Raw genomic sequence first — 18,895 nt, 5'->3', positions numbered from 1 at the left:
TGAGCCAAAAGGGGGCTCCTTTTGACTTCTACACCATGGTCCTGGTTTGGCCCTTTGCCCCCCCCCCCCCCCACACACACACAAAAAAAAGTTTAATTGGGATTTTTAGAAATGGGGAGTCAGTCTTAGAAATTATCCTGTCCAAACCTCTCATTCATAAGAAGACAGACTCAGAAAGGTTTAGTGACTTGCTCAAGATCATTTGCTTATCCATCCTTTCCTGAATGCCTCCTGTGAGTTAAATGCTGTGCTAAATAAACACCAAGGGGAAAAAACAGGGAATGAAACACCACCCCTGCCTCAGGGAGCTCCTGGTCTAGAAGGGGAAATCGTCCAGGAAATAAGCCAGTGCAGTACAGGGGGTGACCTGTGAATGAGTGAGTGAGTGAGTCACTGGAGTACAAGTGACAGGCAAGGAAACCAACTTTATCCACCACAAAGGCTTTCTGAAGGGAAGGTAGTGATCACCGCTGACATTTACTACACCTTCACTACGTATCACATGTACGGGGCTCGATGCTTCAGTTACATTATTATTTTCACTCTTCATATCAACCCTATGAAGAATACACCCCTGTATCCTCATTTCATAGATGAGGGCAAAGAGCGTTAAAGAGACGGAGTAGCTTTCCCAAAGTGAGCCACCCCAGAGACAGTAAAGGCGGCATTCGAACCCAAGATTATTTGCTCTCAGAATCACCACTCTTAACTTCTCCCAAGGCTGAGTCTGAGAAGCCGGTGGGAGAGAGCTAAGTAGGGAGGGGTGTGGAGAACATTCCAGGCAGGGAGAATATAAATACTCTGCACGGAGGCCCTGAAGTCAGAAAGAGCATGTACGCTAGGGGAATCCCAGGAGGCTCCTGGAAACGTGGCTTCTGGGGCTGGGAGCAGGAAGAGCGGCTGCAGACCAGCCAAGAGGTACGAGTGGAACCCCGGCTGGAACCCGAGCCTCCCAGCTCCTGGCCCAATGCCCTTCCCACCACATCCCACCATGTCCCCCATCGTAGGTCATCATCTATTTTTATCGCCACCCATTTCAGACTTTTTCTTAAAGACTGGAGGGACATGGGCTCCTTTCTTCCTTGCGCAGAGAGTCCTCTGATGAGAATTAAAGAGTGGGGTGGAATGAAAGACATGGGAGAAAGCTGAGGGGCACAGGATCATTCTGCCAAAACTCAGGGTGTCTCCTCTCCAGTCCTGGGGTCCCGTCACGGGCTCACTACCACCTTGGACACCTCTAGGCCGCATACCTTCAGGCTATGGTGACGGTAGGTGGGTAATGCTTGGAGAAGAGTGACCCCAAAATATGTCCAAGAGCATAGAGGGAGAGGAGTGGTGGCAATGCTGACGTGCAGGCCTGTGGTAGGACCAACACCCTCTGGACCACTTGCATCCTTCCTTTCAATCCTCACGACTCGCTTATGAAGCGGTATATTAACTTTCTTCCTGACTCAAGGGTGAGAAAATCAGCTCAGACCACCTTGAGAATGAAAAGAGAATTTAGCGACGCAGGTTAACTGGAAAATGCAGTAGTACAACTGGGCTCCAGAGCTGGCTGCAGGTACGGCCACATTCCCGTCAGAAATGTGTCTGTCTCTGCCTCTGTCCTTGTAGTCCCAGAGAAAGCCCCACAAGTGTCTCTCATTGACCCACTTAGGTCACATATTCAACCTCAGACCCACTCACTGTGGCTCCAACGGGGCAGACCTGAGCCACAGCCCCCCCGCCCGTGAGGCCAAACCCCTTGGACTAAAAGTGGGGGAGGGGTGGGTCCCCAATGGAAAAGGGAGGAACTGTTACAGTAAAGAGAGTAAAGCCAAGCAACCCACACCCGCCCCAAAAGATTTTTAGTACAATACTGAGAATTCCTCCATTTTAGAAGTGACAGAAGTGAGACACGGGAAGATTGTCTCCGTTCACACAGCCAGTGATGATCAGAGAGTTTGACTCCACCTTTTAACCCCATCACCAGGGTGGGGTGCAGCCTGCTCAGGAGAGAATCCACCACCACCACCCTGGCCCCACCCACGTTTAGGATGAGGACACTCCCTGACATCTGTCGTACAGAGGGCCTGGGCATTCGGAGACCCAAGTTCAGGCAGCCTGGGACTGACACAGGATGGTTATGTCCTCACCTTGCTCTGAGGGCAGCCCCATCTGTACCCCAAAATTCCCAAGTTTACCTTGAACACCCCCAAGAGTCAAGAGGGGAAATGGAGTCCCAGGTGCCTAAAGATGAGTCTTTGGGAGTTCAGAGCTGCTTGCCTGGCCCAGCCCCTGTGTGGTGTGAGAGAGAAGCAAGGAGTGCAAACTGCTTCCAGGGAGGGCACATTCTCCTGCTTCCCTGCCATCCTTTAGGGTGGTGCAAGAGTCCCTCTTTGGGGCCAGACCCAGAACGGGAACCTGCAGTGTAGGCAGGTTTCCTTAGTGTTGTTGTCCCAGTAAATTATAGCCCCATTACTCTGCAGATTATAGAGATCTCAGCCGCTCGGTCCAGAATAAATGGGAGCGTGACTTGCAGGAGTCACAGCGCCAAAGCTGCCTTCGGTCGTTTGGTGTTTTTAAATTAGGGCTTCGAGCCTCTCCAGGGGCCCAGGCCTCGTTTGGAAATGATTAACAGCGGGGCTGGGTGCATTTGCCAAACAGCAAGCAACCATGAAGTCACCCGAGTTAATAGCAGGCAGGGGCCAGTGTGATTCATAAATAGCACATGAATTAGAGATTAACTGATACTGATACAAGGGTTCGGAAGCCGCTGGCCCCTCCTGCCCAGGGAGGTGAGAAGCTACCTGGACCGCTCTTTAGAGCACGGGTCACCCTCTTCCTGCTTTCCTGGGGAGGGGGAGAAGAGGGGCTTAGGGCGATGAGGATGACGATTTAGGCAACTAAATGTGGTTCAGAGGAGCAGGAGTGTCAGCATCACCTGGGAGCCCCACCCCAGACCCCCTGAATCGGAATCTCTGGGACCAGGCTCAGAAATCGGCATGTGCCTTAGCTCCCGTGCTCAGTTTGAGGGCCTTTCTTCTTTATTAAGTATAATTAACCTCATGTCTGTATGTCAGCCCAAGACCCAGGGCAGGCTACCTTCAGCTACCAGGAAAATAAAAGAGCAGATTCACGAGTTGTTATCCTGTTTACACTGCCATGGTCAATGCTAATCACCCCTTTTACTGGGGCTCCCTTCACAGCACGGGGGTCGGTGCCCAGCAGTCACTAAGTCACGCCTTTGTGAGTCTATGAATTTCACCCACCTTGCCTTTCCTAGGACAGACACAAAGTGAGTCATCAATTTGATGGGTTTTTTGCATTCGGTTGATGGTTAAGCCTTCAGTGGAGGGTATAATCCATGCATTGTGGATTTGCTCGTGTTGTTACTTGAGCAGTGAGGCAATGTTCATTCATTTTTCCCTGTACGTATTCTCCAGGCAGTTATTGAAAGCTCAGTATATGCCACCACTCTGCAGGTGAGAATAGCTCCTAGCTACGACACCGCAGGGTGGAGAGAGGTATGATTGATACCAGGCAGGCTGTCTGGCCCCTTGGACGTGCTGTAGGGAAATGCACTCTGATGTACACCAAGCACCAGACCCATGTGTGTGTGTGGCTGACACCAGACCCGCCGGTGTCAGGCTCATAGGCCGTCTGCCCCAGAGCTGAGTGCCCGCCTTTCTCTGTCACCTGAGCTGGGATTGATAGCATCTCTGCAGCCCCCCAAAATCTCTCCAGGTGACTATAAAGGAAACCAGTTTCTTGATCTGTACCAGACATTCTTCAAGACCCTTTCACCAATACTAGTAACGGTTCATCATGTAGCACTTAGCAAATGACAGACTCTGCATGGATTAATGCACTCACGACCACCTTCTGTGGCAAATCTTTTTACTTCATTCCCATTTTACAATAGGAAACCAGGGCCCAGAGAGGGTAATAACTTTGCCCACAGTCACACAACTGGTAAGTGACAGAATCAGGGTTTGAATGCAAGCGGCCTGGCTCCAGAACTTATGGTCTCGACCCCAGTTCTTCCCGTTATCTCTCTGAACTCCAGTGCCTCCATTACATAACTTTATCTCTCCATTTCCCGGGTGCAAACATGGAGGCCCAGAAAGAAAGTAACTCATGTATTGTTCCGCAGCTAAAAGGGACTGACTTCTGAAGGCCTGTTTGAATCAAAAGTCCATCTTCTTCTTTCCTAAACGCTCTACCCCCAACCTCCCTGCTGTCCCCGGCAGGGAAACATTCACACCTGCCACAAAGGAGATGGCACCTGCTGCTGCGAGCAGTGGGGCTCTGAGGGAAACCCAAGGGTGACTGGGCCAGCCTGGGACACCATGGGCGTGTCCTGAGTTTAGACCCATTACTGGGTGCTAACCCCCTGACCTGTGCTTCTGCTTCAGAACGCTCCACGGCAATGACATTTCCAGTGTTCCCGAAGGCTCCTTCAGCGACCTGGCATCTCTTTCTCATCTGTAAGTAGCCATGTTTTTCTCCCCAGCTAAACGGAACGTCATTACAGCACCACAGATCACAGCATCCCTGTTCTGTCGCACCGGGTATTCTCTCTGTATGCAGAACGTTTGCAACACAGTCCCCACAGTGGCACACTGTGTGTTCTCTGCCTCAGATGCCTTCAGACGCTCCATCAATTATGTACACAGTGTAATTACATATTGAATAAGAGCTAACACAAAACTCTTACTGTGCGCTCAACGCTTTACATGAATTATCTCACTTTTTTCTTACTGCAATAGGCATTCGTATCCCCCTATTACACATGATGACCCTGAAACAGGTTAAAGAATTTGTCCAAGGGCTGCACAGCTAGTTGTGGGCGAGCTCCAGTTCAAGTCCCAGTTTGCCTGGACTCCAAAGCGCATATTCTTTCCCTCTGCACTCAGGGAGTCAGGCACGCCCCTCCCATTACACCCAGGGGAAGCTGAGGCCCTAACTGTTATCACGTACCGCTGCCAAGTGAAAATGTTTGAGTTTGTAACCTACTCGATATGTGTTTCATTGTTTTCATATTGTGTGCCTATACTGACATGTATGCATATTATAAAGTATTCAAAATAGAAATGTTGAAGGATATGATTTAACAAAATAACAAACAGAGGTTCTAGTGTTTTCTTCCTGGACACCACTCTGGAGAGGACAGCCCTGGACAGTGCCACCCCCTCTCCTGCATTTCAAGCTGAGTGGTGTCGGGGAGGAAACGCTTCCAGATCCCCTCTTCTTCTACTCTGTGGCTGGCCTAAGAGTTATTCTGCCATGACAGATTACCAGGAAAAAAAGCACACGAACTTATTTAATATTTTTATGGGTGCATGGGAGTTTTCAAAGGAAAATGAAGATCCAAAGAAGCCATTGGCCCCAAAGCTCACAGCTTTTGACACAGAGGATGACAAATTGTGGGGACATGAGAAGACAGAGGGGCTTGGGCTGGGGGGCCGTAAATTGTGGGACAGTGACTAGGAAACATGGAGGAACCCAGTGGAAAAGCAGAGCCGTTGAGTGGGTCTGTTTGTACAGGTCCATTTCAACATCGACTCCCAATGTCTGGTGATAAGAATGTTCTCCTGCTGGTGCAGGAAGAGCACCTTTCTTGTGGGAGATACGACCTGCTTTTAGGTAGAAGGGGGGACATCAGAGAGCCCTTCCTGCATCTGCTATTTTTCACGTGGCCTTTAGTTCAAAATAATCAAATGCCAAAGCCACATATTTGTTCTGAGCGTGTTCTGCTCCCCGTCAGTTGTCTGAAGCTGCTTGCTAGGTTGCTGGGTATTAAAATCTCTGCAAAGTACATCCTCCAATGGGCCCTTCAGTAGGGCAAGAGGGCCAGATAATGAGATGGCCAGAGGCCCAGGAGCTTCCTGGAGGTGCCAGGATTGAGGTTGAGGATTGAGTCTTACCAGGGTAGGTGAGAGCAAAGCCTCAGAGATGGGAGGGGCTGGGGTGGGGTTGAAATATCTGCGGGGATGGAGGTACCGTCTGGAGTCAACTGGTCCTCGTGCCAGACACCCCCAATCTAGCCAAAGTCAGAAAATTCAGCTTTTCCAGAGAGCCAAGGGTATGGCGTCTCCAGGTCAAGTTGGGTGCGCGGGGCCTGACCTCTTGCTCTGCCGCCTAGGGCTCTGGGAACCAACCCGCTGCACTGTGACTGCAGCCTGCGTTGGCTGTCGGAGTGGGTGAAGGCGGGGTACAAGGAGCCTGGCATCGCCCGCTGCAGCAGCCCCGAGTCCATGGCTGACAGACTCCTGCTCACCACCCCCGCCCACCGATTCCAGTGCAAAGGTAGGTGCTGCGCCTCGCCGCCCCCCCACTGCCCCTCCCGGGGTCTGCTCTGCCTCCAACAGCCTGTCAGAGCTGCATGTCTCAATAGATATGACTTCTAAAGCCGTTGCTCTGTCTCTTCCACGGGTCACACACAGAGACTCAGATGAGAAGCTTGATATGAATCTGCATCTAAGAGTCCGTTTGTCCTTCTCTCCCCCCAAGGCCTCCTGCTGGCATTTCTACATATTCCTCCTTGACTCCTTTCTGTATATAGTATTGCACAGTTGAGAAAATCTTTAACCTGCATTTTTTTATCCAACATTCTTAACACGGAAGCGTGGTTTTCCCTTTGTTACTACAGCGAACTTTTGGCCCACGTGACGATGGACTGCGACGTTACTAGGGTAACAAACCCCCGCTTACCACGTGGCAGGCATCACGTGAAGCACTTTGTCAGGCATTGTTTCATTTAATGTTCACTTTCCACGTATTTATTTCATTCTCCAACACCTCTCTGGGGTACACACTAGTATCACCCTCATTTTTACAAAAATGAAAAGACAGGCTGACCAAGGTGAAATGACTTTGCAAGACCACGTAGGAAGATTCCAGGTCTTTCTGATTCCGGGTTCTCGCACTTGACCACCAAGCTGTAATATTCCATTGCAACTTCTCTAACCAGTTCCGAGTTTTGAGCCTTTAGAGTAGTTCCAGTTTTTTCCTTACCATTGATGCATAAAGGTCTTTCTCTGTTTAAAATGATGTCTCTACATAAGATTCAGGGAACAGAAATTACTGAGCCAAAATATATGATGATGTTTAAAGTCTTCACACACATTGCCAAACTGATATTTAAAAAGGGTTGTAACCATTGTATGCCCCCACGAGCACCATTGGAGTGTATTTTTCACTCTTGCATTATTATTTTACCTCATTTGTAATCAATCACCGGTAACTCAACAGGTTAAAAAATTGTATCTCCTCCTATTTTGTCTTTGTTTGATTATCGAGGAAACTGAATTTTTTTTCAAAAATTGGCTTTCCATTTGTATTACACATTTGCCCGTTAATGTCCTTTGCTTAATGTTTGTTTTTTACAGATATACGTTAATTATCCTCTAAAATGTCATTGTGTGCTTAGGACACACAGTCTCCCTGGGACAGAGAATCTCCCTGTTCTCATGTGAAGCCGGGATTGAGGCCCCGCCATAGGCTTTCGTTCTCAGATAGCCGCTCCGTTCGCTCACCCCAAAACTGGCCACACACACACTGGGCTCAATCTCAACCCGGCCTCCAATCTGACGACTGTTATTGTGGGTTCATTTAAAGTCCTGCCATGAGCTGGCATATGCTTATCCGGGGCTTTTTGTCAAAGCTGGTCACAGCAAAGCTCTGTCCCTCCCTCCAGCCCTGACAGCTGAAGAGAACAGGTGAAAATGTCATGGATGCAAAACGTACCTGAGCACAGCTTGCTACCCGTCATCAGCTCGTCGCTGTGTCCTCTGGGGCCATTTCTGATTTCCTCCTGTCAATTTCTTACTTCCTCCTGCAAGGAGGACTTCCTATGGCCCAGGCGCCATGTCCTTCTTTGCCTGCCACAGACTGTCCCATGGGGCCGCGTGTTTGGGACGGAGGAATGGGAGGTCCAAATGGAGCCTAGGCCCAGAGCTTCCGGAACAAAAAAAAGATACACAAGAGGTTTCTAATTACAGTGTATTGTTTACAGATTAGTACCAAAATCGGATCAGGCTAATTACAGTAATTGATTTGACTGCAGAAGTGCTTCTGAATGATGTCCCACTGTGATTTTTTTTCCTCACTGGACAAAGGCTGAATTAATGGGACTCTAGCTGAACTGGATGTGCTGGCTGGGGAGGACCAGCTGCCCTTTGTGCACAGAGGTGGGGAGGGGCTGGCTGCTGGCTGGGGAAGGGACCAGAGCAGAAGGGAAGGGAGGCATAACAGGGAGCCCTCTTGGGGACCTGCCACTAAATACTCTGTGCTTTTGCTGTCCAGGGCCAGTGGACATAAACATTGTAGCCAAGTGCAATGCCTGCCTCTCCAGCCCATGCAAGAACAACGGGACGTGTAGCGAGGATCGTGTGGAGCTGTACCACTGCGCCTGCCCCTATGGCTACAAGGTAAGACGGGAGGCCCCGCCCCCACCCCTCCTGGCCCAAGGAGGGGGGCCCTGTGCCCTGCTGTCCCTCCCTTCTCCAGGGGCAGTCTGGATAACTCCATCTCACAGGGTACCCCAGAGTGGCATTTGCCAGTAACACTTCGGTGCCAGTGATAGGGACGGCCCAGTTTCTCGTGAGCCTGCCAATCACAAAGGACCCCATCAAGTCTTGGCAGTGATGCTCTGAGATAAGGAGGAAATGTAATATTTGTATTTTCTTTGTTAAACGTGGGGGAATTAAGACTCAGAGAGTCCAAGTGCTTCCAAATAGAGCATCCGTTAAACCCTCTCTCCTGGCTCCCCTTCCAGGGGGATTTCTAGACCCTCCCCCCACCTCCCCAACTCTGCCCTCAGGACAACCAGCCCTGAAAGTGCCTCTTTCAAGGTTCCAGCTTGAAAGAGACAGGGGATGGGGATTAAAAGGCCTATGTGCTGCCAAGCCAAGCACACTGTTGACAGGCTGTCAGCCAGGAAGGGTATGGAGAGCCCAGCTCCCCATCTGTCCTCCGCAGAAATCCAGGCTAATGCCAGAGCAATCCTTTTCTCCTCTCTCCTCACACAGCACCATCCAGAACATGTTATCCTTACTAACATCTACAGAGTATGAACTATGTGCCAAGCAATCTGCTTGGCATTTTACTCACCTTTTCTTTTTAAACACTCCCAGCAAACCTTTGAGGAAGGGACTCATTCATTCCCATTTTACAGATTGGGAAACTGGGCCTCCGATTGTTGCAAGGGCTTTACTCAGTGTCCCAAAGCTTGTAAGCAGTAGGGTTAGGATGGGACCCAGGGCTGTGTGATCTCAGAGCCCCACCATTTCCCCTGGAGGTTTTCCTGGTTCTCTGAGCCCCTCAGTCTGCCTCCTGGGGTCCGCAAAGCTGTGACCGATCCTCTTCCTCAGGATTCTCCAGCTTCTCAGGTTCCAGCCTCCCTGGGCACCCGACAAGCCCCCTGGTCCGTCTAATGCTCACGCCTGGCACAGGCTGAGTGGGAGGGAGCTGTCATCTCCAGGGGGATTTGTGTGTGTGGGGCCAAGCTCCAGAGACAGACTCACTGGGGAATATGACGCCCTTGTGGCTTTCTCAGCTGCAGCTGTGCCTCCAGCAGACGGTGTCAGAGTGCCACCTACGGGCCTGAGACAACAGAGCCAAAGGATTCCCTTTAAAGCCAGCCAGGCAGCCAGCCCTGCCCAGGCCCACCCACAGGGCCTGATTCATGCCCCTACACACACACACACACACAAACACACGCACATGTGCACACATGCACATGCACACTCAACGGTTGTAGGGGGAGAATAGACATTAAGCAGACATACTTAGGAGGCCTGGAGCCTCAAACTCCCTTGTATTAATTCAGTGGAGAAAATTCAGACTGTGGAATTACACAAAGGCTGGTGTGGATTTCAGCTCTGTCAGTTACTAGGTGTGTGACAATGGCCAGTGGCTTCTCCTTAGCCTTCCCATCTGTAAACTAGGACCTACCTGCCTCACAGGTTTGCTGTGAGAATCAAATGTCTGGCATTCAGGAAGCGCTCAGTAGATGGCACCTTGCTACCTTTACCTTCACCCTCGTGCTGCGCCATAAGACCAGGGTGTGGGGTGGGGGGTCCTCAGTCTGTGACACTGTGAAGTGCCAAAGACTGTCAGTTGCTCCCCTAGAATGGTGACATCTCTTTACAATATCCCAATTCCATACATTTATAGTGTGTGTTTTTTTAAATTGGGGAATATTGGGGAACAGTGTGTTTCTCCAGGGCCCATCAGCTCCAAGTCATTGTCCTTCACTCCAGTTGTGGAGGGCGCAGCTCAGCTCCAAGTCCAGTCGCTGTTTTCAATCTTTAGTTGCAGGGGGCGCAGCCCACCATCCCATGCGGGAATTGAACCTGCAACCTTGTTGTTGAGAGCTCGCGCTCTACCCAACTGGGCCATCCGGCCGCCCTATGGTTACCTTCTTAAGCATCACCTATGGGTTAGGCACTCAACTGGACCTTATACATGTACTCGCTCCTCTAATTTTTACATCATTTGAAAGATAAGGTAAACCACTTCACATCCTGAATCTTACTTCCTTCTTTTTAAAATTGGCCTCAGTCTGAAATCAGTGGGGTTGGGTTTGAAGACCCAGGTTTCTTCCATCTACACTTGAAGACACCATGAAATTGGCCTGGCTATCAGTGCCCGAGCAGAGTGCGTCCTCTGGGCTTCTACAGGATGATACCACTTGTTTGGACTTAGCTCACAAGATTCTGAACATCTTGTAGATTTCAGATGAATTTGGACAGAATTTTTGACCTTTAGGAATCTGTTGGACCCGGGCAGATCTGGGGTGTATTTTGATGGTGATGATGATGGTGATGGTGATGGTGGTGATGGTGGTGGTGGTGATGGTGGTGATGGTGGTGATGATGGTGGTGGTGGTGATGATGGTGGTGATGGTGGTGGTGATGGTGATGGTGGTGGTGGTGGTGGTGGTGATGGTGATGGTGGTGGTGATGGTGGTGATGGTGGTGGTGATGGTGGTCATGGTGGTGGTGATGGTGGTGATGGTGGTGGTGATGGTGGTGATGGTGGTGGTGGTGGTGGTGGTGATGGTGGTGATGGTGGTGGTGATGGTGGTGATGGTGGTGATGGTGGTGGTGATGGTGGTGATGGTGGTGATGGTGGTGGTGATGGTGGTGATGATGGTGGTGGTGATGGTGGTGGTGGTGGTGGTGGTGGTGACAATGATGCCTATGACAACAACAGTCGTATTAGCAGCCAGCATTTATTGAGTGCCTCCTCTGCACTGACAGCATATTAAACCAGATTCATGCATTGTCTTGTATACTTTTCATCAGGACCCTAGGAGGCAGGTCCTAAAATGATCCTCATTTTCCAATTGAGAAAACTGAGGATAGTAGGTGAGGGAGTTGGAATTCAAAGCTCAGAGCCAACTGATTCCAGAACCCACGCTCTTGACCACCACATTCACTGCCTATTGGCAAGCACCGTGATTACCAGGGCTGAGGGCGAGGGTCCCTGGCCATCTGGGACCTGTCTGAATCTCCAAAACAGGGCAAAGTAGGGAGTGGGTTGGAGAGAACACCAGTCCTATTCCTACCTGACTGCACGACCTTGAACAGCTCCTGCTCTGCTCCCTAGCTCAGGTTCCTCAACTGTAAAATGCAGCAGGTAGAACCGAAGGAGTCCTCTCATTGTGGGTTGCATCACAGCCCCTGTCCTGTTTGTTCCCCTGCCTACCTTTCCTCCGGGGCTGGCGCCCACCCAGACAGAACAATGGAGGTAGTAGTTCTGGGTGCGACAGTGGTCACCAGACACCCACAAAACCAAGCTCAAAGTTCAGGCATTTATCTAGCTATTTCCAGATATCTCAGTTTTCCCATCCAATAGCCGGGTGGCTTTGGGAAGCACAATAATAATAATAATACAAAAAAAAAAAGATAACAACCACTGTTTTCATGTTCACTAGAAGCTACTGTTAATCTACCCTGATGCCAGGCCTTTGTGACACCGTTCATTAGTGCTCTTAATCATCCTCCGAAACAAGTTGTATGGTCCTCTTCTCATAGATGAGGAGCCTGAGGTTTAGAAAGTTCAAACACCTCACCCCGCCTCCCACACCTGGGGAGCACAGGTGCTGGCCCCAGAACCCAGCTCTCGCGCGGGAAAACCTGCACTCAGCCACTGCTCTGGCACCAACTCCCGCTAAGCCTCACTTTCCCCGCCTGTAATGGGAACGCTCATCCCGGCAGAGCTCTTGTAAGGATTCAGAGGGGCCATGGATGTCCTCTGCCTGCCTCAATGCAGGCTTCAGCCAATACTTCACAAAGCGGAATGTTCTGCCACTGTTTTATAATTTGGGGAAATAAAAATACATGTTTTGGCTGATTCCTTTTCAGCCATTTAGCTGCATGCACGTATGTTCAGTGTCTCAAAACAGTGCTTCTCACACTTCAATGGGCACAAGAGTCACCTGGAGATCTTAACAAAACGCACCTTCTGGGTTCATTACATCGGAGATCAGGCCCACGGTTGTGCATTTCCAACCAGCTCCCCGGGACGCCCCGGCTGCTAGTCCAAGGGCCACGTTTGAAGAGCAAGGTCACAGAGCAGCCTTCCTGGCCCCATCTCAGGAAGAGCTTTCCAGTGAGGACGGCTGTTCCCAGCGCCCTTTAAAGGCAGCCATGAGCCCAGCCATGTCCCTCACACGCACATGCGCAAGGGGGAGGTAGGGGCAGAGGAGGATGACCAAGGAGCATCACAAACCTGGTGGATTTGAGCAAAATGACATCGAAAAAAGTTAATTAGCCAAGCTCTGACAATGGTGATTATTTCTCAAGGACGTGTATGACAGAAATCCCCACCTCCAGGCCCAAGGACCGTATCATCAAGTGCTACACTCTGTCTCCTGGATGTCTGAGCTTGGCATAAGGGTCTGCAGGAGACCCCACCAACTCCTCTACCACCCCCACGCCAGGGGAGGATTCCACGTAGAGTCCTTGGTACTTGAAAGTTCCCAGAGCAGAGAGGCTGGCCCAGGCAGGGGCTAAGAAGGCCTACCTGACCTTCTCAAGTTCTCCTGTCCTGCCTTTCATGGCCGATTCATCCAGCACACGCACACACACACTTCCATTTAGCACCAACCACAGACCTGGAAGTCTTTTGATCACCCATATTCAGCCCTGCCTCTGACTCAGTCGTCATCGTCCTGTACCATCAGAATGGCTCTTATTTGTGGAGCTGCCATGACACGCCAGGTGCCTTATATGACGCATATGTCATTTCTAATCACCCGTTAACTCCATAGGGTGGGTATTATTATGCCCATTTTATAGATGATGAAAACGAGGCTCAGAGGTAGTAATTTCCTCAAGGCACATAGCAGCCAGACTGGAAGGTGCGCCAGAGCTGCCTAAGTCCAGACCCCATGCTCGTGAGGGGAAGAATAAGTGGCCCAGCAGAGGTTCCCAGGGCTGGCTTTGGACTGGCTGTCTGGGCTCAGTGGCTGCCTGTTCCACTGACTGCTGTGCGGTTTCAGACACATTACCTCACTTAATTCGTCAGCCTTCCCAGGCTGTAGAAATGGGGGTAATAACAATCGTACCAACCTCATATGGTTGTGGTGAACATCCATATGAGTATTGTGAGTATAAAACACTTAGCATGAGGCCTGGAATGGAAAATGTGCTCAAAAAACCTGAGTGAGAAGGAGGATTGCCGTTTCCATTCCCACACGGACTTCCCCAAAGAGCTCCCCATGCTGCTCTGCTTTAGGACCAACCCCACCTGCGTTCTCCTCCCTCCAATAAATCTCTGGCCCTGTAAATGTGATGGGGCAGGAAGAGAAGCAGACAGCATGCTGTGCCTCCTGGCTGCTGGAGACGGGACCTGAGGCTTAGGAGATTGAGACAGTCGCAAGCAGGCAGTGCCCCAGAGTCCTGCGCCCACCTGGCAGCAGCATGCCAGCCAGGAAGCCCAGTCCTGCTCCGTCATCGGCACCGGCAGCAGCAGAGGGGGAGGGACTTTCTCAGGCGGATGATAAGCAGGCGGTGTGGCCATGGGAGGGCTCCCGTGATCACCCCTGCCTGGCATGGTGCCCACACCGAGCCCACAGCCCAGAAACAAATGCAGCAGATGCCTCCCCAAGCCCCGAGGTTCTCTAAGGCACTGTTTGTGAAGACTGTGGTGCAGCATGGTCCATGGGTCCCAGGGGAGAGGCTGGAGCCAGGGGGCCAAGCGTGGGGCTGCTCCCTGGGGTGCGGGGGTTAATGCCCACAGCACTGCTTAGCCCCCCACCTCAGTGGGGGTGCCTGTGCCCTCTCTGTTCCTTCAGCTCTGCCTGCTCCTCCCCACCTACCACAGAGTTGGCTCCTTCCTGCTCTGAAGGAACCCCACCCCACCCAAAACCTTCTCTCACAGGGGTTCTCCAGCTGGCCTAACATCAGAATCACCTGCAGGTCTTTAGCATAAATACCCACACGGGCCAACGTCCAGACCTATCAAAGATGAATCTCTGGGGAGCTGTCACTTCACAGGGCAAGGACAGTTGGCCACACCCTACGCAACTTGTGGATTATATTTAGGCCTCAGTGAGGCTAATCATATCTACTAGCAGCTACAGAATGCCTACTATGTGCTAAACGTGTTATATAATGTTAAGCATTTCCTTATATGGAAGGTCTGGTTTAATTCTTATGACAACGCTGAGCTAGATTTCGAGAGGCAAAAAGGCTCCTACAAGGTCAAAGTCAGCCGACTAGGGAGAGATAAAGATGGACTGTGAAGCCAGGTCTTCCTGTCCCAAAGCCCACGCTCTGCCTGCGGTTTGGCATAGAGAGAAGGGTGTGAATTCCAGGACACAGTGGAACTGGAACCCAGACTCCTGAATTCTCCACATTCCTCCCTTTGGATTTCTCCGAGTCCCAGGGCCCCCTGCTACCTCCGCAGCCTCATCCCAGAGGATGCCCGGAACTCCCAGCGATCTCCTGGGTCATGGCAGCCATGGAAAGCCTCCCTAACCAGGCGCTTCTCCCTCTTCTGCTCCTCAGGGCAAAGACTGCACCACGCCCATCAACACCTGCATCCAGAACCCCTGCCAGCACGGAGGCACCTGCCACCTAAGCGAGAGCCACAAGGATGGGTTCAGGTAACAGCTCACCCTTGGGCCTTCCCTCTCCCGGGGCTTCACGGGCAGGTGAAGAAGCATAGCCACTCCCTGAGGGCCTGCTGTGTGCCCAGATTGCGCCGAGCCCTTTCTGTGTGTGATTTCCAGGCTCTTCCTGGAAGGGGCTACGATTATCCGCGTTGTACGGATGAGGAGACTGAGGCAGCAGAGGGATGAATTCTTTGCCTGCGGCTGCACCGTTAGTAAGCATTGGCAGAGGGATTTCAGTGCAGGTAGTCTGTCTTCAGAGCCAAGAGGACTCCGTGGGAGGCTGCTGTTGCAAGCTAAAACCAAAGGAGGATGGGATGATGGCTCAGAGACCCGCTCACCTGGCAATGCCACCGCTCTTTTCTGGGTTGTAAAAAACATTAATAGTAGGGGACATGGATTACATGCTGTTTATGTGAGCTAGTCACATATGATCTCATTTAAATCCTCCCGGTGACCCTATCTAGTACAGGTAGGTACTATCCCCATTTAACAGATGAGGAAACTGAGGCACAGAGATTGATTTCCTTCAGGATACATATCCTGAAACTCATTTCTGAATCTTACAGCCCACCTCTTCCGCCCTGCATTAAGAGCTCAGGAAGAAAAGGGTAGATGAATGGAATAAGAAGATGTGCTGTACATATACAATGGAATATGAGCAATAAAATGAAATCCTGCCATCTGTGATGACACGGACAGACCTAGAGAGCATCCTGCTAAGTGAAATAAGTCAGACAAATACCGTATAATTTCATTTACATGTGGAATTTTTAAGAATCAAAAATGAGCAAACAAAACAAAAACAGACTCATAGAAACAAAGAATAAACTGAGGGTTGCCAGAGGGGAGGCGGGAGAGGGATGGGTGAAAAGGCGAAGGGGAATATAGTCAGTGACATTGGGATAACTGCACGGTGACAGATGGGTACTAGACTTAGTGTGGTGATCACATCGTAAGATATGTAAATGTCGAATCCCATATGAAAGTAATGTAGTGTATGCCAACTACACTTTAAAAACAAAAAAGAAAGAAAAGAGAATAGAAGTCATTCACATTTTTCTCATCCCTGTCCTAGGCGTGGGCCTTCCAGACCCCTCTCAAACCTCGGGCCCCCTGCCTGCTTCTCACCCTCCAAGCTGCGCTCCAATGCCCAGTTTCCCCAGCCCAGGGCCTTGGCATCAGCAGACTGGTGGGAACTGGCTTGTTTGCCCACCCAGTGAGCCAGTGGGTTAGGCCGTAAAGGAGTGGGTGTCTAATGCCAAGCTGTACGCAGCCATCTCAGAGCTCAGGTTGCAAACCATTAATTTTCAAAGGCACACTGGCCGGGGGCTGCTGTGTGGTCTGTGAAAGAAATCGCGTCCCGGGCTCTGTTGTTCTCCCCAGGGCACCCAGCCTGCCCACATGTCCACCTGCCAAGCCAGGCCCAACAAACTGACTCTTGGAAAGTGAAACTCGAGGCAGAATTCGTTTTCCTGCCTGGGGTGGGCCCAACCACCCTCACCCTGTCCCCGAGAGTGAGGAGAAACCACAGCGCCCCAGCCAGAAAACACACCTCCAGGGTGAAACCTGGCTCTGCCCACCCAGCGGAGGGATGGCGGTTGGCAAGAGGGAGGAGTGTGCCCCACGGGCCATGAGGTTTCTCCCCTCTCAGCTGTAGGTGCGGTGAGCATTTCCACCCTCAGTTGTTGAGGAAATTCAAATGAACCGGAAATATTTTTAGAATTTAATTTTCAAGGAGAAGGGCCCAGATCTACAGGATTAAGGAAAGCACGTGGAGGGTGAAGGCCGTAGGGCTCCATGGCGAGGATGACACAGCTTGTGGGGGCTTCCCAAGGGGCAGGAGCGTTCTCTCTCCTCAGGTCAGCACCTGCTAGGAAGGACACCTGCCAGGGAAGCTTTGCTCCTTCTCCCACGGCATCAATTTCCTAAGGCCGCTGCAAGAAAGTACCACAGGCTGGTGGCTTGGAACAGTAGAAATGTCTTCTGTCGTGATTTTGGAAGGCAGAAGTCCAAAATCAAGGTGTGAGCAGGGAACTGGCGTGCTCCCGATAAAACCTTGAAGGAAGGATCCTTCCTTGTCTTTCTCAGCTACTCGCGGTGGCTGGCAGTCTCTGGCATTCCTTGGCTTGCAGCTGCTTCCCTCCGATCTCCGTCTCTATCTTCCTGTGGCCTTCTCCCTGTATCTCTGTCTTCTCATGGCCATCTTCTTATAGGGACAGCGGCCATACTGGATTAGGGGCCCACGTTACTCCAGTGTAGCCTCATCTTAAATTAACTAATTCCATATGCAATGACCCCGTTTACAAATAAGGTCACATTCTGAGGTACTGGGGTTAAGAGTTCAACAAATCATTTTGAGGGGACGTAGTTCAACCCGTGACACATCTATAAGTCGGAATTCTGGAAACATCATGTGCCTCTTCGTACAGATGCTCATTCAGTCCTGATACACTGTCTGCCCATGGAAAGAGCAAAGGCTGGCTGAGCTGGCCAGACAGGAGACCAAGTCCAGGGAGACATGACCTGTCCTACATCCTTACAGCTAACCTTGACACTCCCCCCACCGAGTTTCCGGTGAGGGCAGGGGAGACTTTAGGCGCCCCCCACCCCGCCGTTCCCTTGACCAGCCATCCATATCCCCCTTGCATGCGGTCCAAAGGCTCTGGGGACAGCCGGAGGAACTTGTTTCAGGAAAGGAGGCACCACTATGGTGTCAGACCTTTGAAAACCTACCCCCTCTGTCTCCTGGCTCTGAAGAAATAGCCTTTCTCATGAACGTCCAGAAAAAAGGAATGAGCCATTTGTCTCTACCTAAGGGCTCAGACTCAAGGACACCCTGGCCTTTTATAGAAAATGTGATGTGGTTTTCAGGTTGTAGAGGAAAGGAAGTTGAGTAGGAGTCTGGAAATCCACTTCCTATTAGTTTGCTTTTTTAGCTAAACCCAAACCAAAGCAGTCTGTTTCAGCAGACCTGGAATTCCAGCTCTGCAGCTGGCATACACATTCATGGATGGGGTGGAAATCCATGACGGTGGGTCGGCCACAGGAAGTCCGACTCACTGTAGTACTCATTTACTCAGACACTCACCTTCCACCTGGACCCCCGAACGTCCCCTCGCCCCTTCTCATCTGCCCAGCCTGCATCGGTTCTGACTTATTTTGCATGTCTAATCCTGGGGACGTGACCAAGGTGAAGCAAAGGACGGTGAGCTGAGGTTTTCGTCCCAGAGATTTAACAATCCAGACAAGTTCAGGAAATGTGCCATGCTGATCTGTGGTGTTTAAAGCCTAGCTCCCCAGACAGCCTCAGTGTTGGCAGGAGAAGGGTCCTCCCAACCCCTCCCCTTATCTGCCAGAAGCTGGAGGGGGCTCAGAAGTAGTAGGAACACACAATGGAGAAATGGCGCCCCTGGGAAAAGGTTTTGTCTAGAACTATATCCAGCTCACATGTTCTGAGCATTTCCTATGTACCATGTACCCTTCTAAGCATTTTACTTGTATAGTGTCATTTAATCCCCGCAACCACCCTGGGGGTAAATAATATTGCCCCAGTCAACAGATGAGGAAACTGAGACAGGGAATTGAAGTCATTTTCCCAAGGTCAAATAGCTAGGAAGTGGCAGACTTGGAACTTGCTCCCGGACAGATGGATGAACGCAGAGCCGGATCTCAGCCACCTTGTCCTGCTCCGGCTCAGGACAGAGAGGCTGCCCTCGAGTAGAAAGTCCCTCAAAAGGGGATGTTTGTTATGGTTCTCTCTGTCCATAAGAGAGACTACCCATG

The 18,895-nt window shown here is 50.9% G+C and overlaps 1 protein-coding gene across 1 annotated transcript in view; it reads left to right on the top strand.

The window, feature by feature from the left end:
* SLIT3 (slit guidance ligand 3) overlaps positions 1 to 18,895 on the top strand; it is a 555,128-nt gene that overhangs the window by 506,398 nt on the left and 29,835 nt on the right. The window contains exons 24-27 of the mRNA XM_033096396.1: positions 4,398 to 4,469; positions 6,128 to 6,291; positions 8,290 to 8,414; positions 15,006 to 15,103. Of these exons, the coding sequence (XP_032952287.1) occupies positions 4,398 to 4,469; positions 6,128 to 6,291; positions 8,290 to 8,414; positions 15,006 to 15,103 (459 nt within the window). The remainder of the gene's footprint in view (positions 1 to 4,397; positions 4,470 to 6,127; positions 6,292 to 8,289; positions 8,415 to 15,005; positions 15,104 to 18,895) is intronic.

Source organism: Rhinolophus ferrumequinum, chromosome 24, assembly GCF_004115265.2.
Source record: "Rhinolophus ferrumequinum isolate MPI-CBG mRhiFer1 chromosome 24, mRhiFer1_v1.p, whole genome shotgun sequence".
NCBI classification, from domain to species: Eukaryota; Metazoa; Chordata; class Mammalia; order Chiroptera; family Rhinolophidae; genus Rhinolophus; species Rhinolophus ferrumequinum.
Note: the sequence above shows the minus strand (reverse complement) of the source record. Positions and strands in the feature narration are given on the sequence as shown.